Raw genomic sequence first — 26,872 nt, forward strand, 5'->3', positions numbered from 1 at the left:
TAATGAAAACAATGGGTTTTCCGCAATAGTCTATCAGGTTGATAGCCAACTTGTACAGGGAGCAAGAAGTCAAAGTAAGAACAGGTGTTGAATTGACTGGTTGGCGTGAGGTTGGAAAATGAGTTAGCAAGGATGTTTACGTTCTCCTCACTTGTTTAGTATACATACGGAGGACATCATGAGTGAAGCATTGGATAATCTCAAGACAGGAATTAGGATGGGAGGTAGATTGATCAGTAATCTGAGGTATGCTGATGATACGGTACTCCTTTGTAATGGCATGGAAGAACTAGGACAAACTGTTGACAAAGTTAACAAGACCAGTAATAACAGAGGGCTTCAACTCAATCCTAGCAAGACAAAGATTATGGTTCTCAAAGGAAATACAATCAGGGAAGCTCTTGAGAAACGAGCGTACCTTAATGGAGAAAATTTGAGGAAGTCAGCAAGTTTGAGTGCATGGGATCCATTATTAATGTGAAGAATTGCTGTTCAGAAGACGTCAGAAGAAGGTTAGGAATGGCTAAAACAGCAGTCAGACACCTGTCTAAAATCTGAAAGGAATGAACCTATCTCCATGGGAACATGTTGAGGATTTTGGATGCAGTTGTTTTTCCAACAGCGACTTAGAAATGTGAGACTTGGAACTTAAAGAAGTCTGATAAGAAAAGGACAGCTGCTTTTGAGATATAGTGTTACAGAAGGCTGCTGAGGATATCATATACTGAAAGATGTACAAATGAATGGGTCTTAGAAAAGATTAGTAGAACTTTAAGGCTCCTTAAGGATATTGACAAAAGAAAGTTAAAATATTTTGGACGCGTTGAAAGGATGGAAGGAGGACTTCTCAGAACAGTAATAGAAGATAAAGTTCCTGGAAAAAGCGGAAGGGATAGACGTCAATGAGATAGATGGATGGATGGATGGTGTGTGTGTGTGTGTGTGTGTGTGTGTGTGTGTGTGTGTGTGTGTGTGTGTGTGTGTGTGGTGCGACTAATCTTCAGAGAGTTGAAGTCTCCATAAAAGCAAACAACAGGACTACATGGTGAGGTCTAGTGTGGCACATCACCGAGCATCGGAGTGACCATACGGCATCTGTGGATGCACAGTGAGCATATAGAGAGATAGCAGTGAAGTTTAGCACCTCACCGAATTTATCATACTGCTTCGCATTTCTCTCTCTTTCTCTTTTATTACTATAGTAGAAATATACTATAAATGTACAGCATTTCTTTTGTAATAGTCAAGCAAAGCTGTAATGCAATCTTAATAGATGATTGTAAAAACTTTTCTACCCCTTTCAATTTGTAATCTTCACTTTATTTCCTGTTTTACTTCATTTTTCTTCCTTAAAGAACTGTCAACTTCCTCTCTCAATTACTGCTAGGTTATTTCATCTTGAAGATTCTGGATTAAAACTATGATTTACACCTGAAGTTTCATCAGTTCAATGTTAACTTGAAATAGCGAAACTTCATATGTAAATATTTTTGATTGTATTTAATGACTAGCAGTTTTTTTTCCCCCGATTCCATAATTAGTCGATACTTGACCAATGTAAGTAGAGTTTTTCTCTGCAGCACTATTTTTTTAAATTTACACACACACACACCCATCCCATGATTGGAGTGTCCTAATCGCTGCTGGACCAACTTCTTTGTAAGATCTATTTGTATACCACTGTTGCACTTACATTGTTAATAATGTATATTTGGTAAACTCATATTATTTCAGACAACTTTATACCAGTTAGAGTTTAATAATAGAAGACGGCCATAGTTTTTGTAGCACTCTTGCATCAAAAGTCTTCAAAAATTGTTGGTAGATCCGAACTCAGTTCCAATTAACGACTATGAATGGAAACTGACCATTTCCAAAACTCAGTGGGCTAATGTTTTGAGCAATAAAAGACGTTAGAGAAGTTATTTATTTGATTTATTTATAGACAAATACAAAATTCAATGGAAAGCATAAACCAAAGAAAATATCTTTATTTTTAGCAATGATATACAATTGATTTTCACATGTGCAAAGGAGAACATTTGTGTAAAACTTCGAAAAACATTATTCAAAGTAAATAAAACTTTTTTTGTTAATATCTATCTACAAGCTGTCTATTTTTATTGTAATAACAAAAATTTACTACAAAGTCGCTTTTTTAAATGATTCATACACTTTCATTTCGTATTCAACGCACACCTGGCACCTTAATGGACAATTTATATGCCAGTCGGCAAAATGGCAGTCCATTTTTTTTTTTTTTTGGCTTTTATTTAAGTTGTAAATAAATTGACACGACTGTACAATACTTCTCTTAAATGAAAATCTCTCATCCATAAAATAAAAAAGAAGGAGCTTGTACGAATGTCGCAACAAAATCACAAAATGCGAAAGTCTTTAATTGCTGAGAACATCAAACCCCCATATTGCAGTCCACGTGCTGACGTATGACCAATGACTAGGCACTTTGAAACTCTTGTAAACATGAATCTAATTTCTGCCAACAGTAGATGACGTAGCATTTGTTGCGTGTCGTTATGCAATCACTTGAACAGCAGACTATTTGAAAAACTACTGTGCCTTCGTTCAAAACGAGTATCAAACACTGTTTTTGTTGTTATCTTCTTTCCAAACACATACCGTCTTTGCAAGCTTGACAGAGATCGCTGTTATGCGGATTTCTGGGTTTTCCTGGACGCCTAGCTTTATGATAAGGTGGTTGAAGAAAGCCATAATATAATTGCCCAACACGATTATAAATGTTCGCCAATACCTATAGAAATACGAAATAGGTTTAGAATTAGAAAATTACAGAAATGTAATATATGCGAAGTTTATATATATAAATATATATGTTAAAAATACGTATATATATATATGTTAGAAAATATTTAATACTTATTTCATATTTCCTCTTATTTTCCCGTTTTTATTAAAATATTCTTTTTTTTTTCGTGGCACAGTAACACAATTTCGCGTCACACCCTTTGAGAAACACTGGCATAAAAGGATGAGCCATAGTCTAGCTCAGTGCTTCCCAAATTTCTGGATGTCAGGGCCCCCTTTGCAAAAATTAAAATATTTCACGGCCCCCCCCTCGAAAAAAATCGTAATAGAGAAGATATATTATTATAATATTTATTGTATTTATATTCAATACAAAACATACACAGCGAATATTGCAAAAATCAAATGCATATATTACATTTTTTGCCTCTTACCGTTTGGTTCTGAAGACGATGCGGGCTGTTCTGGTAAAATATGAAATACTGTCCTTTTTTTGAGTCTGTTTCTGCTTCTTCTGATTGTTAGCGAGAATTTTTTTTTATCAGTCACTTATCCATCTCAGGGTTAAATTTTTTAACGTAGAATAGTATCAAATAATATCACCACTTACCGATACTGGCACACCACAGACTGATAACATGAAATTAGTGAATATTACCTGAATAAGGGAATCCCCGGACCAGGAACATTTTTCTCTTTTGTGACTTTTCTCCCTTTAAGGTAATTAAGCCTAACGCGAAACAGACAGCAAAGGCAGGTTATTAAAACGTGCATATGATTGGTGCAGTATTAACAAAAGATCGCGCAACCAAAAGATAAAAGCATAGCTGACAATTGTGTTGAAATGCTAACTCTCTTCAACCGAATTCCATATGTGAAACTGCCATAACATTCATATATATATATATATATTACTTAGTTTTAACACTTTTACGAATTTTAACACGTTCGGTTGAATTTTATTGCTGCTTTGGGAAATCGAACTCACACACATCTAATTAATAACAATAGTTTTTAGTTAGATACTGTGTTTGCCCATGCAACATATGGTTTTGTTTCAGTCTATACAGCATAGTTTCTGTATGAGGGGACATGTGATTCATTAATTAGTGTGTTTTTATCCCAGTTGTCTCTAATTGCACTATTTGTTGAGAAATATATTACACAAACTCCTCATACCTTATTCACTGGCATAATAAAAGTACTTGTTTTTATTGCCTCTGCAGTAGAGTGGCTGTTAGGGAGGGGTGTTACTATCTCCCCACATGAACTTGTTTAAGCTTTTTTTCATGTGTGAAGTATATGCGAAACTTTTATTGGTAACAGAAAACTAGCTCGGATGACAGTGATAATATAAAACGAGTTTTGATATGTATATAAAGTCAATATCAACAGTCCCTGATTACGAACGCCTGATGAAAGGGACAGGAAGATTTGGAGCTTCCCTGGAGAGCATTCGAAGTAAATACAATTAACCACTGCTTTGAAATGAAACTTGTACGAATAAGCAATATTTACTAATATTCATTAAGCACCGATATACGCAGGAAGCAAAGTTTGTGAACCAACACCAATGTGTGAATTTTTCCATTAAAATATAAAAAATAACAAAAAAGAAATAATAAATAATAAAAGTTAAATACGTTTCTTTTAAAATTAAAAAAATCTACTTAGTCTTAAAACATTTTAAATTTGTTTTCATTATTTTATGCCCCCCCCCCTCAACAAAACCTACGGCCCCCAGTTTGGGAAGCGCTGGTCTAGCTGATAAATTTCCTAGTCGGACGGCAAGCGGGATGTCGTTGGCTTTGAAGATATTAATTCGGTTCTCATTTTAATAAAAAATATAATTGGGGGATTTTAATGGCAGATGAATTAACTCACTTCTAGCACCGCTTTTTTTTTTTATTTATTCCTCTACAAAACCCGTAGTTTTCATCCCTCAAATAATAGGCAGATGAATTATTTAACATACGCATACGAGACGCATGAATTATACATAAAATATAATTTTATTTAATGCCATAGAAATGAAATTACTTTGGTCTTTTTATGTGAACAGCTACTCTCAATTTTGATAGAAATAAGCTCTTGACAACAACGTTTCTTTTCATTATACTGAGGGTCTGTGAAAGATATATTTGAAAGAACTCTGTGTCCACAGAAACAGTGTTGTGTATTTATTATAATTATTATTATTTGTGAATAACATTTATGGAAATTCTTTTCATTACCTCTCTCATGCTCTTATTATTTTATATATTTTTTTTTTCATTAACTAAATAATATTTGTTCGCTATTCCCGTTTCAAAAAGAATCATTAGAGTGGGTCTACCAAGTTGAGTCTTTGACTCTATAGAGATGCCCAAAATGACTAAAACCAGTCTGGTTATCGAAAGAAAAAAAAAAACAATCTTTCACTTAATATATTAAATTCAATGACATGTCAGTGCTATGTAATGTTAGCTTCATATGAGCAATTTATTAATGCTCTGATAGAGCAGTTAATCTTGTCTAAATACAAAGTGATCAAAATTAAAGTATCCTTATTTAAAGTCTTGCGGAGCGTCATTCAAATGCTTGTCGTAGTTCCAAAACGTAGTTCCAAAATTCACTACCAGGACCGTGGTAAACACCAAATGCATGGAATTTGCATATCACGCAATCCGGCAGGTACCAGGAGGGTTTAAAAAGATGGACAAACGATTTTTCCATTCATTCTGGTTGTTAATCCCTTCCACAGTGATGGCAGTAACTTAGCTCCAACGTGCTTTGCTCGTGAAACTGTGCTATCTAAACAATTTCAATGCTGTTTGCTTCACTCCGCGAGTTTTGTCGCCTGAAAAATTGTCGACGGGGTCCACTATCTCCATGTGCTCTGCGACGAATGATTAGTCGTTCTGAAGAAACGGGATCGTTGGGAGTTAGTCCGGACAGAGATAGCAAACCAATCGATAGTTCGTAACAAGTGAATGAAGTTGCTACTGCCATTGTGGAGTAGGCCATGAATAACAGCTTGGTTCCTGCAATACACCTGCTGAATCAAGACACATGGATGCGTCTTACACAACTGTCTGGAAAATTCTACGGAAAATTCTGCATTTTTACCCATTCAAGATAACCCTGACCAGGGTCGTCGCCAAATTAGACTACGCCCTGAGGCAAAGAATTAAATATCGCCCCTAATTGATTAGAAGACAAAAATATAAAAAAAAATCTCCAATTGCTATTTTATTTTTTACAAGAGAAACATTAATGCAAAAAAAATTACATAATATTAATTAAATGTTGGCTCTTCGGGGATACCGCATAACAAAATTGTTTACAAGCTCTTCTAAATTTTAAATTATCAGCTATGTCCGCCTCTATCGATATAGTTGCTAGACCAACCAATCTTTCTTGGGTCATTGCTGTTCGCAAATAATTTTTAATCAGTTTAAGCTTGGAAAAACTTCTTTCCGCACTTGCTACGCTAACAGGAATTGTTAACAATATCATTTTTTCTTAAAAACGATTCCATGCGTTAATGATGCATAGCCGAAAATTGCCACGTACCCTCTGAAGACCATTCTAGTACCACTCCCCCCCGGACGGGACGAGTACCACACTTTGAAAAACACTGATCAAATAAGTGGATTCTAAAATGTTTAGTTTTAGTATAAATGACTATATTTTTTTTATTATTAAAATATAATAAGCACATAAACTAAACTAAACGCCGTATATTTGTAAAATATCTCGTTGCCGTAATACGGCTCCGACTACAAAATGACTGAACGAGCGCCCTTATTAAGAGGCGCCGTGAGGCAGACTGCCTCTATGCTACAGTCTGACGACGGAACAGACCCTGACACAGGAGTTGAGCCCGCAAGACTTTGAAAATTGACTGACATTCGCTTTAACATTCGTTGCTCGAGTGGAGCTGGACGCTGCGTGGCCGTGGATGATTTTGAAGAGAGATCAGATAAGCCTGAACGAAGCTGCGAATACCCACAACTGCTGTGTGTGTGTGTGTGTGTGTGTGTGTGTGTGTGTGTGTGTGTGTGTGGGCTACGCAAAACCCGCATGCAATCCAACAAATTCCTTTTCATTCATCCAAAGTTACTGTTTGGTGCAGGTTTACAACTTCGATCACAGCCACTATCAAGCAGATCACAGGACGTTTATCTGCGTCCTGTGATCTGCTTGATAGTGGTTGTGATCGGCGTTGATAGTAGTTGTGTATAGTTGGAGAATTAAGTAGTAGGAAAAACAGTGAAATGTTTGTGTAGCGGAGTAGAGTGTCCTCCAGCGATGAATCCTTGGAGACGTCCTGTAAATAATAAACAATAATTTCTCAAAGACATTGTTTATCGGATCATCTGATAACTTGCCAGCTCTGAAAGACAGCTTAACACAGCATGTGTGCAACATCGGTCCGTTCTGCTGTTGAACCCACTGTGCAAAAGATGCAATTTGTTTCATACTCGGAAGGGCAGCACATTAAACAGTACAGTCCGTGAATGCATAATGGAAGTCAATATAAATGTGTTATTTATGCTTCTGTTGCTTTTCTCCTTACGCACACAGAAAAATCACATCTACGTTCGGTGCATCATACAGCGCCCCTGGTGGCGACTTTTCGAACTACTTTTTTCTCTTGAGATAGCGCTTCCTCATGACGCGCAATATATTCCTGCAATGTGTCGCAGTATTTAGATGACTGGGCGGTATTTAGATGATCGCACTATTTAGATGATCAAAAACGTATCCCTTACTCCATAAGGGATACGTTTTTGATCACCTTGTAGTTCTGCTGTAAGTAATTGTGTGTTCACTGACTGCTTTGCATGTTTTGAGTGAGAAATAATCTGAGGGTGAATGGGAGGGCATCGCCGTCATATGGGTGGCTAGTGCACCTTCAGATGAAAGAAGAAAAAAAGTTAACCTTAAAAAGAGTTTTTGTGTCCTATGATAGGGTTGATGTCTCTACGAATTAAGTACTAGAGGTTCCTTTATAACAGTATCATTAGGGTACTGACTGCAGATTCTGCTCTTTAGAGTCCTATGTCTTTTGTTTTCTTTGCCGGAGATACTATTCGATGTATACTGTTCCAAGAGTATAGGCAGTCATTCAATCTGCAAGTTATTGAAAATTTTGAGAGGAAAAAAAATTGTCTTTGGTTCCTGCAATTTTTTAATCAGCAGTAAAAGTGACAACTGGAGAGAAGAATACTTAAACAAATTATTAAATATTAAAAGCTACCTCCATGCTGCTAAGCAAACTTATTCCAAACAACAAATTTTGAGAATATTTCTGGTTTCCTTGAAATCTAAAAAGTTCACACTACACTTTGCTTTCTTTTCCTACTTATAGGTTTTCAATTATCTTTCCAAGTTATTATTAGCAGCAGGCAGGAAACCGTTTACTGTTTATATAAAGAAACGTTCGATTTCCTTGACCAAAATAAAATTAAGAACTCAATATTATTTTTCTCCCGAAAATTCAGGTTTTTTCATCGATGTAAACCAAAGAAAAACGATTGTTGAACCGACATTGTTTTCAGACAATAATACGCTGTATTAGGGTTAGCGTACATGAGACAGTGTCGGGTGTTTACTGTACTTTTTTTTCACTGTATGCTTTTAATGTCATTGGCAGTTTGGGCCAGCTATCTCTGATTGGCTAAAGGTGGAGACTGATGCTAATTCAGTCTCCATAAGTCAGATCGGACTAACCAGCCTCCCCTACTCCCTCGGGGAATAAAAGGCATTGACGGATTTATTTATTTATTGAAAAGTGAGGTATTTGGTACAAAACAGATAAAAACTGAACATCTACTGAGATGGATGATCCCGTAAACAATAAACACTTTTATGAAATTTCAAAAGCTGTTCTTTTGATTAGGAATTGTTCAAACAAATTTTCATAGTTCAGTTCTAGAACATCCTCAATGTTTACCAAATCCAAACTGTCAACCTTCTTTCTAATCCTAATTAAAATAAAAATAAATAAAGAACTCAAAAATAACACTATCTGTACGCAGAAGATATTCAGAAAAGATTAGCTATTTAAACAGTTCGATAAGATAATATTTCCATGTTTTGTGCAAATCATATCCAAAAACCCTTTAGTAACTGTGGTAACTCCTTCAAAAGTTAAAAGATAATTCTGTGAATACTTCTGTATTTACAGAAGTAATTTTTCATTTTTGTTTGTTATAACATCCCAAGATGGACATGTTACTAAAAGGGTTCTTAGGATTAAAATATTGGATATTAAAATAAATAATCAGTGGCTCATTGTCGGGGCCCATGCCATCCCCAGGCAAGCACTATTTTGCATCCCCTAAATTCAAGAAAATATGTAAAAAATTAAAAACACAAAAGGGTATTTTTATGGATGAAATACTATGTTTACTTTCTGAAAAAAACGTGAGTTCTACGGTCGATTTTCTTGAGTTTATTGGACGAAAAACCCCAAGTTTCCTGGAGGAAAAAAATAAAATAAAAAAGAATATAAATATAGTTCTAGCGACACGTCATTATAAACAAGCGCTAACATAAGGAAATCTATACTTTTTCTGAAATATCTACTTTAGAATCCAGATGATTATTGAAAAAGAAAAGAAAAAAAAAACATGAGGATTTCCTTAAAAGCGATTCGTACAGTACAGCTGTAATTTTTAGATTATACTGTTCAATCGCATGTGGTTTACTCTTATTTGGTTCAGTTTATTTTTATTTTTACACTATCTTATTAAGAGATATCTCGTGTATTTGTATCTTTCATGGCTGCTTACAAAACTTGCTACCAGATGGTAGCACAACTAAATAGAAAACTCAAGTTTTGAGGTTTCTGAAACTAAACTAATTCTTGTAAACAGACCATGTATTTCTTTGTACTATTCAGAATCGGTGAAATCTTTGTGGATGCGCGTGTTGCGTGAGCCATACACTAATAAGGTAACTTGTTTTTTTTTATCTCTCTCTCATTTTTTTTTGCAGGTTTAGTTTAGTTATTTAATGAAATTTTCATTTTTACTGCGCCTATCGTTAAAGATATTTGCTATAATTTTTAGAATCTTAAATTACTTTCATGTGTACATAATAACATTCACGCCTGGCTATGTCTGAAGCTGGACTGTAGTTTAGTGCTATAATAAAACTTTTATTTTATAATAAATTTAGTTTAATCCTTTATCCAAGTGGAAGCAAACAAAGTTTGCGCCTGAAGTATCTTCAGGACTGAGACAACTCGTGGTAAAGGTGAACCAAGCTCTCATCACTCCTTGTCTTAGTATCTCCCATAATGCAAAGCACATCTCCTTGCGGACATGTATAAAGCTATGCATTAAGGGAAGGGCCATTATCCAGACCGGTTTCGACCTTTATTGAGGTCTCGTCAGTGGGAGTCAGACCCAGAAGTGGTGATACCAAGGTGGAAGCAATGGAGAAGTCATATTTACCTATACGAGTTGCCAAAAGGTGTCTCACCTTATTATTAAATTAATCTGGATTTAGAGAAAGATGTTGGAAGTTTTTTCCACTTGGTTAGACTATAATGAATTTAGTTTAATCCTTTATCCAAGTGTAAGCAAATAAAGTTTGTGCCTGAAGTATCTTCAGTACTGAGGCAACTCTTGGTAAAGGTGGACAAAGCTCTCATTCCTCCTTATCTTAGTATCTCATTGTCTTAGTATCGTCCATTATGCAAATCTCCTTGCGGACATATATAAAGCTATGCATTAATAATAAGGTGATACACCTTTTGGCAACTCGTATAGGTAAATATGACTTCTCCATTGCTTCCACCTTGGTATCACCACTTCTGGGTCTGGCTCCCACTGACGAGACCTCAATAAAGGTCGAAACCGGTCTGGATGGTGGCCCTTCCCTTAATGCATAGCATTATGCATGTCCGCAAGGAGATGTGCTTTGTATTATGGGAGATACTAAGACAAAGAGTGATGAGAGCTTGGTCCACCTTTACCACAAGTTGCCTCAGTCCTGAAGATACTTCAGTCGTAAACTTTGTTTGCTTACACTTGGATTAAACTAAATTTATTATAGTCTAGCCAAGTGGGAAAAAACTTCCAACAAAAGTTTTATTTTGTTTGGTTTGCGACTCTGGTGTTCATTCCAGTTGTTTCTAATTACAATGAATTCCCTAATTTCTCTAGTTTTTCACTATAATTGATTGTGCCTGTGTGCCGTTTTAATACCACAATAAGAAATTCTTTGTTTGGCTTGCATCTGTGCAGCTTGTGTTGGTAAGGGGAAACATATTTCACTATATAGGGCCATTTTCATTCTAGAAGTAATCGACTAATATATATTGGATACACAAACAGAAGCACTCGACAAATTCTTGTCCTTGCCTCAAGGACACAAGAATTTGTCTCTTCCCCTCGTGAAAGTGCCAATTAAATCAGTTTATTAGGTTTTTTTCCGACTTTCGCAGATGTTCTGTTAATCAGCATAATAAAAAAATTGTTATGAAACGTAAAGTAAAAATTTAAAAGGATTAATAGTTTCTTGTCCCCTTTGACAGTTAAAAAACAATAAAAGTGAGAAAATATGTGAAGCGTTAACTACAGAAGCTCTGTTTACTTCATATATATATATATATATATATATATATATATATATATATATATATATATATATATATATATATATATATATATATATGATGTTCAAGTATGTGCCAAAATCTGGTAAAATTAAAATACAATTTTGTCGGATTTTTTTTTTTGCCGCCCTCCAAGCTTCTTCCTATGGGTATATTGCCTTCATTGCTTAGTGGGTTACGACGGTCCTGCACGGACGTGCATTATGCAAATATATATATATATATATATATATATATATATATAAAACACTGCTTGTAGGTAATATTATTCAGTTAGGTTGTTGTATTCATTCGTCCTGCCGGTCTGGGAGTGGGGGGAAAGAAGAAACCATAGCATATGTCAAGAAAATATTCCCTATAGTATCATCATCAGACTACGTTGTTGATATACAGAACGATAGGCCCATTGCTTTATGCTACCATCATCTTCCCTTTGGCCCTTTCTCCTGCATTTTGAATGGGAATTCATTTTTTCTACTCTTCTTGTGCCTAGTCTTAGTGTTTTTATAATTACCATATCCATATCTGTATTTCGCTGACAGGAGTGGAACTCAATGAGACGTCTGTTGGTATCCTCCGTATCAGTGATAGAATTCAAAACATTGCGTTTTGCAGTATCAGTCTCCATGATACTGCCATCATGAGTCTGGGCGACTCTGCTATGCTGTACACAAGGAAACTTCGGTTGCTCTGTTGTCAATTAATTAATTAATTGACAATAATTAATTAATATCAACTCAATATTAATTAATAACTATTGTTAATTACCATTAACAATAATCCCCTTGATTGAAGGGGATTATTGTTAATGAAGACCTGGATTGATTTGATACTGGTACTAGAGGAACGTTTATACGAAATTTAAAAACAGTGGTGATCTATTCCTCATACCTAATGTGCAAATCGGGCGGAAAACCCAGGCAGTTTACAGACAAAACGTACTTCCTTCCCCCCTATGAAGTTGCTTCTGCGTAAGATGAACTGATGAACAGCCAACTACCCTTGATCGATTTTTTAATACCTTAAGCTAGTATCAATCACTAATTTTAATTAAGATATTATTTTATACTGTGATGAAAAAAAAAATGTTTTACTTGATCTGGCTTGAGATTTTCTCTTATATACGCTCTAAATAGAACTACAATTTATAATTCTTGTCCACAGAGCAAAATAAAATTATTATTGTTAAGCGGTTGAAAAATTTCGTCTAGAGCAGGGTTTTCTGATTATATAACACTCAGGCTAACCACGGTATAAAAAAATAAAAATAAAATGTACAATACAGTGGCGGCCAGTGAAAATTTTAAGTGGAGGTGCTGCATATACAAAATAAAAAAATAAATAAAAATAAATTCTTTTATTCCTAATCAGTAACCAATTTATTAATAAATAAATTTACATATTAAAAAATTACTTTATTAAAAATATTTCACCCAAGGCACGAACAAACACCAATAATAAAAATTTCTTTTCAATAGCAATGACAAGCGCAAGCGAATATTGGCGTTAGATCGCAGTGCATTTGTTTCGTGTAACGATAATTGACAAAATATTTTCAACAGTGACACTCGTCATAATTCAGCCTTGTATCTATAATAAATAAATAATTATATGTTATTTTAACAAAATAAAATAAGATTGAGAAAAAAATAGTTCACCACAAACATGCACCAATAATAAAAGTTTGTATCTCACAGAAATAACGCGCGCAAGCATACGATACACTGCTCAAACGAGCAGTGTCGGATCACCTTGTAACGTGCAATGAGAAGCGCAAACGAATATCAGCGAGACTGGCTGCAATTGGCCTAACGTGATAATTCTGACACTGCGTTAGATCGCAGTGCATTTGTTTCGTAATCTAAAGCGTTAATCGAACAATTCCAATTATTAACTATTCAATCAATGTCAAAACATAAGCGCTAACCTTTAACATGTTGTACTGCATTTATATAATGTTGTAAGCATTGTTATTATTTATAAACACAAACAAAATTTAATTTTTTCATTTTTTCCCTTGGGGTGCTGCAGTGTCGCAGTGCTTATGTACGAGCCGCCACTGTTAGATAGCACAGGATATGGTTGAGGCGTGGGCCTCTTCGGATCATGTGGGATCATAGTATGCAGCACTGTTTTCAGTGCGAAGTTAAAAATAATAATAATTTACAGCGTTATTGTTGTTATGAAAATGTTATGTCAGGCCTATCCTTGATATCAAACAAGAAAAACTGTTTTTACAATTTTGTAGAAAATTAACGATAACAAGAATGATAATTATTATAAATTAAAGATAACAAGAAATTATATACTTGGTTTAATCCATTATCTAAGTGTAGGCAAACAAAGTTTTCGCCAAGTATTTTCAGGACTGAGGCAACTCGTGGTAAAAGTGGTATGACATCACATCACTTGCCTTAGTATCCCATAATGCAAAGCACATCTCCTTACGGACATGTATAATGCTCTGCATTAAGGGATGGGTCACTACCCAGACGGGTTTCGACCTTTATTGAGGTGTTGTCAGTGGGAGTCAGACCCAGAGGTGATACCAACGTTGAAATAATGCAGAAGTCATATCTTTATCTACGAGTTGCCAAAAGAAAATACAAGCTAGTAATTTCTTTGTTCACTTCAACTTTATTACATTTCCCCCGCTTAAAAACTAAGATTTTAAAGTTGCAATTATCTAACTGTAATTTATTAGTTTAATAGCTGATTAAAATGTGTTAATACATTGATATAAAACGAACAGAACTGTAACTTGCATGTGGTTATTGTCGTTATGGAAACTACGTTTGCAATACTAAGATAGGTTTGGCACAAATCCTGAACATTTGTGGATCGACGCTGGCTGCGATGATGCCTCAAAATTGTCAAGTTTTTCAAAGGCTTTTAGGAACTGATTTGAAAAAGTATAAAAATAAATACGAATTTGTAGTTATGAGATTTATGTTTATATTTTATTTTTCTGACGCATTAAAATTTCAATCCTTATTATTATTAAGCCTAGTTGCGTGCAGTGCCACTGTTTTCGAAACCTTTCTACCATCTTCTCCTTTAACATTGGATTCTTTACTTTCTTGGTCCATCTGTTATTTTGCATTATTTGTATACGAATATTCCATTCTATTTTTTATTTGGATCCAATCATTATGGCTATATTTTGCAATTATCTATGATTTTTGAGTTGCTAATTTTGTTTAATATTGTGTAGCTAAGTGGAATTGGCGCTTGCATCATCTGCGCTAGGCCTCCTGAAGGTAGTCTAAATTCAAATCTAGTCGCTGAACTGGAGGAACTTTTTTTTTAAGTCTTTCTTCGATCGGTTCCAGAGTTAGTCGATCTCTGGGACTGGCCAGTGGTTTTTCTCCCGGCAACTCGAGTTTTTCGTCCCGTAAACTCAAGAAAATCGACCGTATTCTAATAATTATTACAGCAAGGTGACAAATGCCTTAGATTTAAGAGTGCATACACAGTCGTATGTTTAGATTTTGCAAAGGCTTTTGATAGATTGCTACATGACAAGATAATACAACATGATAATTAAAATGGAACACATGGGGTTGGATAATTGGTGCATTGAATTGGAGATTTGTCTATCTGATTAGATATCAACAAGTGGAGTATGGGGGAGATGTGCTGGAAGAGGACAGTCACTACTGTGCCCTAAGGATCTGTTTTGGGGGCCATTGCTGTTAAACTTGTAGGTTAATGATACCAGGATAGGAATGAATGGGGACATGCAATTCTTTGCGGATAATGCAAAGTTTAGAAGCACTATGAGGAGTAGAGCAGATGTGGACTTGAACTTGGTAGGCCTGGTTGGTGGAGTGGCTAGCGTATCTGCACTTCAACCAGCAGGCTATCGATTCAAATTCCATCATAGGCAGGGCAGATTTGAACCTGGTATTTTCCCAGTGTGAGATCGCTTCCTCTCATATTGGAGGCTTGAAGAAAGGCTTGAATAAGTTTCATGTTCGGTTTCTAGAGCCTGTGTCAAAGATCAACTGGCTCTGGAACAGACTAAAAAAAAAAAAAGTCTCGAAAATGTTCCTGCAGTTGATTATTAAAATCGAATTTATCAAAGTTGCACAGGCATCCCAAATTAATTAATTAATAATCAATCCAAAATATTTTTGATAAACTTTTGTAAAACTGTTCAAAAAATTTAAAAGAAATAAACATATTCATGCATTAAGAAAATTAAGAAAAAATAAAGATAATTCAGTTAATAAAATTACTAGAAGGTATTGATTATAAATGGCATTTTCAAAAAAAAAAAAAAAAAGAGTATTTTTAAAAGGAATTTTTAATTTTATTATACGAGTTATTGGGACAAAAAATAAATAAAATAAATGAATGAAAAAATAGCTAGTTGCGTAGATAACAAGCGTACTCTGCTTCTTTTAACAATGCTGTAATTCTGTGATTCTGATTAGGGAACTATGAGAATGTCACAAATATTAAAGAACCATACGCATGTCGGAAATTATGCAGACTCGTATAGGAATTTGACAGTGATAGAGCAGTGTGTCAGTAAGAGTAATTATACGATATTGTTGAATAAAATCTTGAGGGACATCACATCTCTCTCGAACCTGTTTCGATAGCAACATGAAAATGTGGAGAGAAGTGTTTTTTTTTTCTTGAATAGCAATAGGAAATATTCGAAGAAGAAAAAAAAAAAAATATATATATACATATAAATACAATAATAAAGGGAAAATTGACATTATAAACCAGGAGAAAAAGTACAACCTGTTTGTAATTTGCAGGAAGAGAGAAGTACAATACATAGCACGGAAGCAAGTTATCGAATAAGTAATTGAAGACGAGGAAAAAAAATACGAACTGGTAGTGAGAACTTAAAATATAAAGAACTCATAAAGAAAACAGAAACTCTTCAGAGCGCAAAATAATAATAAATATACAGTACCTGCATTTGAAAGTGAAGCAAGACAGATTATTTCAGTATTATATGTAGTTATTTATCTTTTGAAATACAGTTCTGTTTGTTTGTTTATTTCTGTAATCTGCCTGTTGAATGTTATGTATCTCCGTTTTTTTTTTTTTTTTTCCCTACCGGAAGTTGCTTATTTCAGTTAGTGTTCAACAACATGGAACGGTTTTTATTACATACAAAACGTTAGTCTGACGCAAGATTAGGAAACTTGTAGTTAACTTTTGTTATGTTGCTTCAACCCACCCAATTCTGAATAAAAGCATTTCCTTCCATAGTTGTTGAATGTTTCAAATCAGCTAAAAATAAATAAATAAATCAGGAATTATTTTTATTAATAATGGAAGGAATCTAAGCAAAGCAGAAGTGACCAGTTTTTTTGAAATGAGAAAATTAAAAAATAAATAAATGATGCTTCTTCACTATTTTTAAGCCTCATGCAATGGACTGACGAACATAATTAAAAAGTCGCTTTTTTTTAGAAAGCTACAGATATTAATGGATGTAGAGAAAGAAAAACTAGTGATATCAATTAAAAAACAGAGCAAGTGAAACAAAAAACAATACTACCTCTGAATAATATTATCTACACATCACAAAGACATTTGTGTGTTCTTCTGCATGATTTTCCTTTTTTTGCGGGATGAAAAACCTGAGTTTCTGGGAGAAAAAGTCTTCCATTTCTGTATGAGACCGGTTAACTCACCTTCAAATGAAGAGCCTGATCTTCGTGTCATAGACGTGATTCGGACCCAGATATTTCTACCTGAAAAATAGGGTCGAAATCGACTGAACTACAGAGGTCCAATGACACAAGAAAAATAATTATTATAATGTCAATTTATTCGGCACGAAACTCTTGTAGTTTCTCTATTGAGCTTTGAAATAATGTTGGATTCAATATCCAATTAATTTGAATAATAATGTCAAATCGTTTTGTAAATAAAAATGGAATTGTAACAAAAAAAAAAAATCAGGCTCCTCATACAGTCTGCCAGCGTAATTGGCAAGGTGGACAGTGTCTCACTCTCCAATCATAAGCTGTGAGTTGAAATCCGACTGTGACATGATTGTCGTGGTGGACAGTTTCATTGTATAGTATAGAAATACTACCCTGCTCATCGGAGCACTGAAGTGGCTTGAAAAGGTACTATGCTTGGTTTCTAAAACAGGATTCGTAGTTATCTAACCTTACTCTGCTCATATTATTAAATGTACTATGACTTATTTTTTGCGACAAAAAAAAAGGCTCTATGGAATAGTGTTACTTCTTTGTAAAAATCCTCTGAAGAATGTGTCCAAAATTATTATGCATTTGACTGAACTTCGATCCATTTTTGGCCTATATACTCAAGACATATGATATTATTTTGCTTTTGTGTAATTATTCTACAACAAATGGTTCGATTGAAACTAAATATTAAAAAGGATTTGACAAATTTCAATAAGTCCTTAATATCAAAATTGCACCAGCCAGTACAGAAATTATTAATATCATTTCGAATCGTTTTTAAAAAAAAAAAAAAAAAAAACGCTAATCTGGCGACTGCCCTGTTCGTCACTAGACTATAGTTCCTAAATGACAACGATAGACACTGCCTTCCGTGACATATTCACTTAAAGTCACAATTGCCTTCAGGCATGTTCCAGTGCGGGTTGCACAGCTCTCTGGAAGTCATTGGTTTCAACTTGTTCCCTCCATGCTATTAGCCATAATATATTGACGGATTTCTGTCATTTTTCTAATTCAACATGTTTTCTTTAGACACTGCATAAAGTAATGTATGTCATTGAAATGGTGAAAAGGTGGTGCGTTACCAAATTCAGTTTGCACTAGGTAAAAATCAGAATGCAATTTTAATAGCATGTAATGTCTTTAGCTCTGAATGAACGGTAGAATATATTGAAAATAATGTACGCAATGGCTGGGAAGAGGAGAAGACAAAAATCGGTGTTTTACCACTGCAAATAAGAATAAAATATTAGATGATAAATGTGAAGTATCCAAGAAATTTAATATCAATTTGCATTATTTTCCAGTCATGATAAGCGTACCTCCATCATGAAACAAGCTCCTTTTTTTAGGAGAAATAAAAGTCGTTTGGTGCTAGATGATTTTCACCGCCCGGTGCAAGACTACCATCCGTTCACTGAAAAGTTACATGTTTGGTCGGAGCAAGGTCTGTAGATTAGTCTTAGTCTATTCATGTTACTCTATATACTATAGGTTACCAACGTTCATGCGTGAGAATAATATAACCGAAACAAGACTAAATTAACAAAAAAAAAATGTGGTCTTAGATCACTCAACGTTAGTTTCGTTAACAACTCAAGCAGATTTCTGCGCGACCTTAATTGAATATTTATGTGCATTTTCCAAAATGTCTTTTTGCAAATTTCTTATTTTATTATATTTTTAACTGTTTGATTTAAAAAAAAAAAAAAAAAAAAAAAAAAAACAGACTCCGGTTTTCATGAAAATACCGGAGTGCAGTCTAGTGATGGTAGTAACTGGTAAAAAAAAAAAAAAAGTTATAAAAAAATTCTAAAAAAAATCCTTAGTCCAGCCATGGTATTTAATGTAGTTTAGTCTATAAGAGTGCAGCTTTTCGTTGGTGGCAGTCGCATGAAAGAACAGGAGAGAGAGAGAGGCTGAAAGACGCTCTTCTAAGCATCTACTGATTTGCGTAGTAAGATGCAAGTCTCAAATTGAAGATGGAAATAGCAAAGGTAAAGATTAGTCTATCATCTCAGTAGCATATAAAGCTAATGATGCAAGAAGTATTCCTCTAATCTATGCAGTCACACAGATAATTCTTAATTATTCTACAGAATTCTCTTTAATGTACTTTCGTATGCATTATTCATATATCCTTAGTCCAAATACGTGACAGAATTCTGCATCTATAGCTAACTGTAATTTAAAAAAAAAAAAAATTACGCAATGCCTTGTTGAAGTGAACAGTTCCTATAAGAAACTATTTGTTAAGGAAGGAGCGAGTTTAAAAGTCCCAACTTTTGCCCTAAGTCAAGACGGATTTTTATTATTTCAACAATAATGTATGTCAGAGAAAGTGACCTTATTTTTGCAACGCCCTCTTCTATATGTATTCGGTCTGATCATGCTGACTTGGCTATTCTTCGTCACGCTCTTTTCTCAAGGGGGGCGACCGCGTGTGACCACAAAGTCACGACTTGTTGAGTCCGTTATACGACTAGATGAATGCGGAACCGTTTTCACCATATGGCGTCACTTATACCTGTCTACCGAACAGGGAAAGCCACGTGCGAATGTAGATAAGTTTAAACGATATTATTAGCTGTCTATCAGTCAGGGGGATATTTTCAAATGAAAATCTCTTGCCAATCTCTTAGGACCCGAACCAAAATAGTTGTCACACTTTAGCTACGACATTACATAATTCATTATAAATAAATAAATAAATATGTACTTTCTCCTGTTTAAAGAAAAAAAACGAAATTCTTTTCGGGGAAAAAAATAAAAGCTTTATTATTAGACAAAGATATGTAAATAAAGATTTTTTTTTTTTAAGTTTAAAACATTTTTGAAATTACCTCTCCCAAAACAATAATTTTGTAAAAATAATTTGAAAAATACTTTTCTTATACTAAAGACCGTAAAGGATTTGCCATAAATAAGATATTAAAATACAGACTGTTATGGATCCATATATATATTTTATAGCCAAATACAGAAAAAAAAATATATATATAATATGGATAGAGAGAACCTATGAAAATATAACCTTCGTCAATGGAGTTGATTCGGTTTGCACTACTTAAAAGACGTGAAAACTCTGCCCAGAAGTCCTATGTTTACCTTTTATTATTGCATAAATTAAATTTCACTGGCTTGACAACTGTCTGTCAACGCCATACGTTGCTGTAGGTATAATAATGGTTTTAAGGACTCCTAAAAGGTAAACATAGAGGCTCCTGAGCAGAGTTCGTGTCATTTAAGTATTGCAAATTAAAGCAACTCCGATGCCAAATGTTATATTCCCATAAGCTCTATGGTAAAATTCGAAACCTCTAAGTTTCTTTCTATATTTGGCTATAAATTATGAATGGATCTATAAAACCCTATATTTTAATACTTTTCTTATTTTTATAATTTTTTTGAAAATGTGACTGATCTAGGCTAATGAACTTTTATGCATGAAATTCCCATGAGATTCTGAGAGAATCATTTTCATTCTCTGGAAAAATATCTTCTTTTTATACTCTATATTTATACTTCTGAAATTCACTGGAAGACTCAAAGTGGATCAAGTAGTGCCAAACGAGTCAAATATCGCTCCTACAAGTTACGCATCAGGTTGCAGACTAGTATCCTGAACAGTGGGACGTATATGTGCAGTATAAAACGCTAGAGAAAGCCTCTTAAATTAATTACAGCTGTAGTTAATGGCCACGTAGCACGTCCAGCACATATGTAGTTCTCTAACTTATATCATTGCAAAATTTATATCGACAAAATTGGTTAGTTCGATGTCGGCCCCGTTTTCCGATTGCACAGATAATGAGCAACACACAATCATCGGATTTTTGTGGTTAAAAGGGATCCGACTTCCCGAGATTCACAGACGAAGGTTAGTTCAATTAAGGTGAAAAGCCAAAGGGTGTGAATGGATGGCACGGTTTCAAAAAGTAGCAGAATAAATTTGGTTGACGAAGAACGAACCAGACCATCCTTGAACTTTAACAACAGCATATATTGTAGATCGAGTTAATACTCTCACTAGTTGGTAAAAGTCATTGCTTGTTTGCTTCAGAGGCTGCGATTCGAATTCAGCATGAGATATAGGCGTTAAAGTCTGTTCTGGACATTCTTGAATAATTTCTTGAATGATTGACGCTTGTCTTTAATTTTTTTTTTTTTTTTAGTGGGCCACCGTTACTGTTATTGTCAAAGAGTTAATCAAAGTGCTATAGTATTGATCATGTAAAAAAATGCCTAGACTTCAGTTTTTTATGATGACGTGAAGTATCAACACTTCGATTATAGGAAAAACAAACAGACAACCGGAAATGTGCTTGTCAGATGAATTAAAGAAACTTGGTGGGGGTGGAGAGGGGGTAGAATTTTACAAGTATTTGAAAAAACAAAGAGAAACACAGAAGGAAAATAAGTCATGAAAATTAAACTGCTTTTACTTTTTTTTTTTTATCCTCATAGAGTAGTATCACTCCTGTGTTCCACACAATTTGTGAATAATAAATACTGATAAAGTATTAGGAAAAGAATTGCGAAAATTTTTTTCAGCAACCATATAACTATTCCTATCTGCATTATATCATTGCCACAATGTACGTATTGCCAGGATTTTTTTTAATAGCATTGCAAAACAACAAACTATTTTAAGTTGCTAAGTATATATTGGAATCGGGACGGTTGTAACAGTCACTAAAAACAGTCGGTGTTTGCATTTCTCCGAAGGTCTCAATTACGTAATAGTCAAACAGGCGTGAAGCCCTTTTAACCTGAAAACAACTTACCTCACAATAGAAACGAACCTTGGCGGAGTCTATAAAGGCATTCCATGGCCCAAGTGGTTTCTGATTTACTGGAAGTAGAAACCATATTTGTGGATAGTATTGAGAAAAAAGATTCTGAAATTCTCCTTGCCATACCTGGTCCATTCCACTAGGATAAAATATTAAAAAATACATAAAATATATTTTACATTTCATAAAATACAAATGATTGATGGAATGTACGGTATTGGTGCACTATTTCCATTTATTTGATTAAGTAATAATTAGTTTTAAAAATAGAAAAATATTTATCATTTGGAAATAAATTCAAGAAATTATCATAAATCATATAGAGAAATGGTTAGACGAGGTATGGCTTAAAAGGTAGAAAGAGAACAAACATAATAGACATATATACTTTTGTTAATCGTTGGCCTAACACCGTAGTTGGGCCAAAGATTAATAATCCAGAAACTTGCTAGCTAAAGTCCAACATGTTATTTTCATTTATAACTAATTCGCAAACATTGTAAACACATGCTGCATTGGGATTCCAATTCCATAACCTGTAGGTTGAAAAATAGAGACCAGACACCATTCACTCGATTTGGAAACACTAAATTCGAATCCTGTCGACACCAGGAACCTTTATAAGGAATTTCAGCTACAGTCTCATACGGTGGTGACTGGTTTTCCCTTCTGGGAAAAAAAAAATTCTACAATTGTTCATAAATATTGTCAAATCTCTCTCTCTCTCTCTCTCTCTTTCAAAGTCATCTTTCTTTTGAAGATCACCAGTCTGCTATCAGATCTTTGTTCTTCAATATATCTTTCAGTCTTGAAAAAAAAAAGAAAGAAAAGAAAGTTAGTACTTATTCGAAGGTGATTCTGAAGAATACGCTGTGGAATGACTTTTTGTATCCAAAATCTGTTCACTAAAAAACGCTGAATCTGATCTGGTGTGTTTGGCCATGGCCTACATTCTCTACAATGCCATGGCATTGTAGAGACGATTGTAGTGCTGTAGTCATAGTGGTTTTCCAAAATTTGTAGTGCATGGGTCAAAAAATATTGCAAAAATCTTCTAAAATCAATTTGGTGTTTTCTGTCTTGGCATTCCACAAAAAAAAAAAAACAAATCGTGTACATAAAAATGATTTTTTTTTAATTATTTTTTTTTTATCCCAAAGAATGATCCCTCATCTTTATGACAATAGTGTAAAATATGGTCTCTCCTTGACAATGGTTACTAGCGGTAGCCTTCTTCGGTTATTATTATCAGGCCGCCCCTAGGAGTTTTTCCGCCTCGTACAGTAACATATTTTGCCGCCCCTTTCCCCTTATTTTTCGCATAGTTTATACCAATTTTGTCGCCCCGTGCAATGCACGTCTTGCAACTTCGGTGAAGTCAGCCCTGATTATTATTATTATTATTATTACTATTGTCTCTGAATACAGCTCCCTGTGGTACTCCACAGGGAGCTGTACTCTCCCCAACTCTATTCAACATTTACACGAACGATATTAATCATCTACCACTCAAAAGCAAGATATTCCAATACGCAGACGATACAGCAATAATATCCATCCATAATAACGCAAACATAGCCCAAAAAATATGCAACATGACATAAATCTGATCATAGACTGGCTCACGAAAAACTCCATACACCTAAACTAATATTCAGAAATCCACTGACTCCGCCAGTTGATAACAAATATATAACCATCCAACATCCACTTTCCAACATAAAAAACACACAGAACAGCAAAACCACTACAATCACTCAGGTTGAAACAATACCATATATTTGGAATTTACTTCGATGCAGATATGAACTGGAATAGTCACATAAACCATCTATACAACAAACTCCGAACAATAAGTGGCAAACTCTACAGGTTAAAAGACATAGTTCCCATACGCCTAAAAACACTAATATACAAGCACTATGCCAAAATATACTAAGATACGCTATAACAACGTATGCCTTCTGTGCACCCTACAAATTAAATAGATTAATGTCGCTACAGCACAAAATGATAAAACTGATCTTTTGGGAACAAAGAGAAAATAACGACCTTATTTACATTGCAAAGTCAGAACACAAAATACTGGCAGCAAAACATTTATGTCACTATGCAGCTTTGCTAAAACATTATTTCGATGCCAACTACAGGACAGTCAGAAATACATACCGTATAACAAGACCTCAGACTACTAATTATATCACATATAAATACAATAATCACTATGGAAAAGCCACGCGAACCTTCTACATCCCAGACATGATAAACAAATTACCTTTTGAATACAGAAACCTTACAAACTACAATAGCCTGAAAAGAGCCCTAAGGACATACTATGAACAAGAAACGCGCACCCAAAATACCATACAAACTTAATGATACGCAATATATTCGTTCAGGCTTCCAGGTCAGCGACGCATTAATACATTCCAAGTTATTGTGGGGGGGGGGGGGGCACGCGCGCGCGCGAATTTCTCAATCATAGATTTCGTAGCTTCCCAACACAGCAAAAAAAAACAATAAATAATAACCAACTGGTGTCATCCTCAGATAAGCTTACATATAAGCTTCGAGGATGAAAGCAGAGAAATTAGTTGTCATCCAAGATGAATCATATGTAACCAAGTGCATGTAATGTACGTATCACATGTAAACCAAAGTATGTAATGTATGTATTATAATGTAAACAAATATATATAAAGTAAGTATCATATGTAAACAAATGTAAGTAATGTATCATATGTAATCAAATGTATGTAATAACTGTAACAAAAGCATGCAATATAGAGTGATTATATCCATTGATATTGTATATGTAGAGTGTAAAATGGCAAAGAAACATCTGTAATAATCATCATTATGAATATTATAATAATATATGTTGTAAACAGTTATTGTTATTATTATTACTTTAAAAAAAAAACTTTATGTACGAGAAAGTATTTGTTATGCATAATTGTGTTCATATAATGTATGTAATTTATCTGAGAAATAATAAAATGTTTAAAAAATAAATAAAAATAAAAATTATTATGGCGTGACACTTCCAAGAAGTCCAAGGACTGATTGCAGGATGGCACTCTGCATCTCTGCAACAAGGTGATGGATCAATAAAGTTAAAATGTAGAGAAGAGTAAGTGGAATAGAGGAAAATATTCAAGCGTTCGCTGGAAAATATAGAGGACCTTGAATATTTTGCCATTCTCGATGTCTCATGGCTTGGTTCATCTTCCATTTTTAATAAAGTGTAATTCATCAATTGAACACCATAATAAATGGTTACTGTTATGACAAATAAAATAAATTAATTAAAAAGAATACAATAAAAAAAATAACTAAAGATTCAATGTCGTGTACGCTATAGTCACCATAGGAACATCACCAGGTGGGATGAATAAGTGAGTAGCCATTTTCCGAGTTATCTTACTATTAACAGTATTGTTCATAAAAGCATCTTTCATTATTAAAAAAAAATTATTTTGAAATTATTATTTTAGTATGTTAAAAGTTAACTTGTTTATTTGATACAGGGTATTAAAAATATTAAATCAAAAAGCTATATAAATTACCTTATATTCCATTTTGATTTCTTTTAAATTTTATATACGTTCTTTATTTTATTTATATATCGTGTACTTTTCATTTATTTAACAGTTCTCATAGCCTACCAAATATAAGCAAAGCAGAATTGCAACTCTAAACAGTATGAAACTGGCAAACGTTCTGTGATAAGAACAGATGTGTGTTTTTGCAACTCTTTTTTGTATGATTACATTCCTGCAATGTTACTCAACACACGTTATCGTGAGAAATAACCGATGACGCAAAAATACTGCTCAATAGTTACTTAATGAAACCTTTATCACTATATCAAGCAAAACGAAAATTATCCGTCTTGAATTCCATAAACTCGTGAATATTAAATTTTTAAATGAATATTAAATATTTAATCGTGAATATTACAGAATTTTTCAGAAATGAGGATTTAAAAAATATGAAATTAATGGAAATGATAGGTGGTAGTTAATAAGAGATTGTAGTAGTGCTGTCAATTATACAACATTACTAGTATTATAAAAAAATACCTATCCTATAGTATATAAAATGATAAGCCTTTTTATGAAACGTTTTTTGTGTCATCTTTTTTTGTCAAATTATTTGAAACGTTTTGAAACTCAGGGACTACCCTGAGTGTCCAGTCTTCAAAATTCGAGTCATCAGAATTCAAGGAGAACCGGCCTACCAGTCCAGAACTCGGGGGGGGGGGGGGGGGGGGGAAGACTCGACACTGAGGGGCTATCCTAAGTGTCGTGTCTTCAAAATTCGAGTCATCAGAATTCAAAGAGAACCGGCCTACCAGTCCGGAACTCGGGGGGGAGCGTATGCGCCAGGGGGGAGGAAAAAACTCGACACTCAGGGGCTACCCTAAGTATCGAGTCTTCAAAATTCGAGTTATCAGAATTCAAGAAGAACCGGCCTACCAGTCCGGAACTTGGGGGGGGGGGGGGAGCTCCTTAGTATGAACAATAAATGTGTCAGTCGATCTCATATAAGCGTGGCAGAATTTCCCCTCCGAAAACTCTATTTTTTTCTTTCTGCAAAGCAGATAAAGTGGCCAGAAGAACACACGCAATTAATAGACATTATACATTAACAAAGCTTTATGGTTGTGTGTTTATTCATATTACTCGATTTACTCGCTCTTGAGTTACATAAATGTTTGTATTCAAAGGTGAAGGCAAAAACATAAATAATAATGATAACAAATTAATTAGTTTAATAAAATAAATAAAATTATGTTAAATAATAATTATGATTATTATTAATAAGTATTAAATCATTTGCTTCTAAATTACAGTTTCATATATCTAACCGTGCTAATCCTGCATGGATTGCATCCACTATTTATTTATTTTCAGAATTCCGACCACACAAGATGTTCTCTTCTAATCCTTTAGTTATCTGAGAATTATCTATTATTT

General features: G+C 34.2%; 1 protein-coding gene across 1 annotated transcript in view; it reads right to left on the reverse strand.

Annotated features, from left to right (window-relative positions):
- Nucleotides 1–1,973: 1,973 nt before the first annotated feature.
- Nucleotides 1,974–26,872, reverse strand: part of LOC150108275 (uncharacterized) — a 53,599-nt gene continuing 28,700 nt past the window's right edge. The window contains exons 3-4 of the mRNA XM_090390436.1: nucleotides 21,882–22,029; nucleotides 1,974–2,773 (exon numbers count right to left, since the gene is read on the reverse strand). Coding sequence (XP_090246562.1) covers nucleotides 2,618–2,773; nucleotides 21,882–22,029 — 304 coding nt within the window. The 3' untranslated portion in view covers nucleotides 1,974–2,617. The remainder of the gene's footprint in view (nucleotides 2,774–21,881; nucleotides 22,030–26,872) is intronic.

This window comes from Typopeltis vanoorti, chromosome 3 (assembly GCF_054136105.1).
Source record: "Typopeltis vanoorti isolate ZY-2024b chromosome 3, IOZ_Tvanoo_1.0, whole genome shotgun sequence".
Lineage (NCBI taxonomy): Eukaryota > Metazoa > Arthropoda > Arachnida > Uropygi > Thelyphonidae > Typopeltis > Typopeltis vanoorti.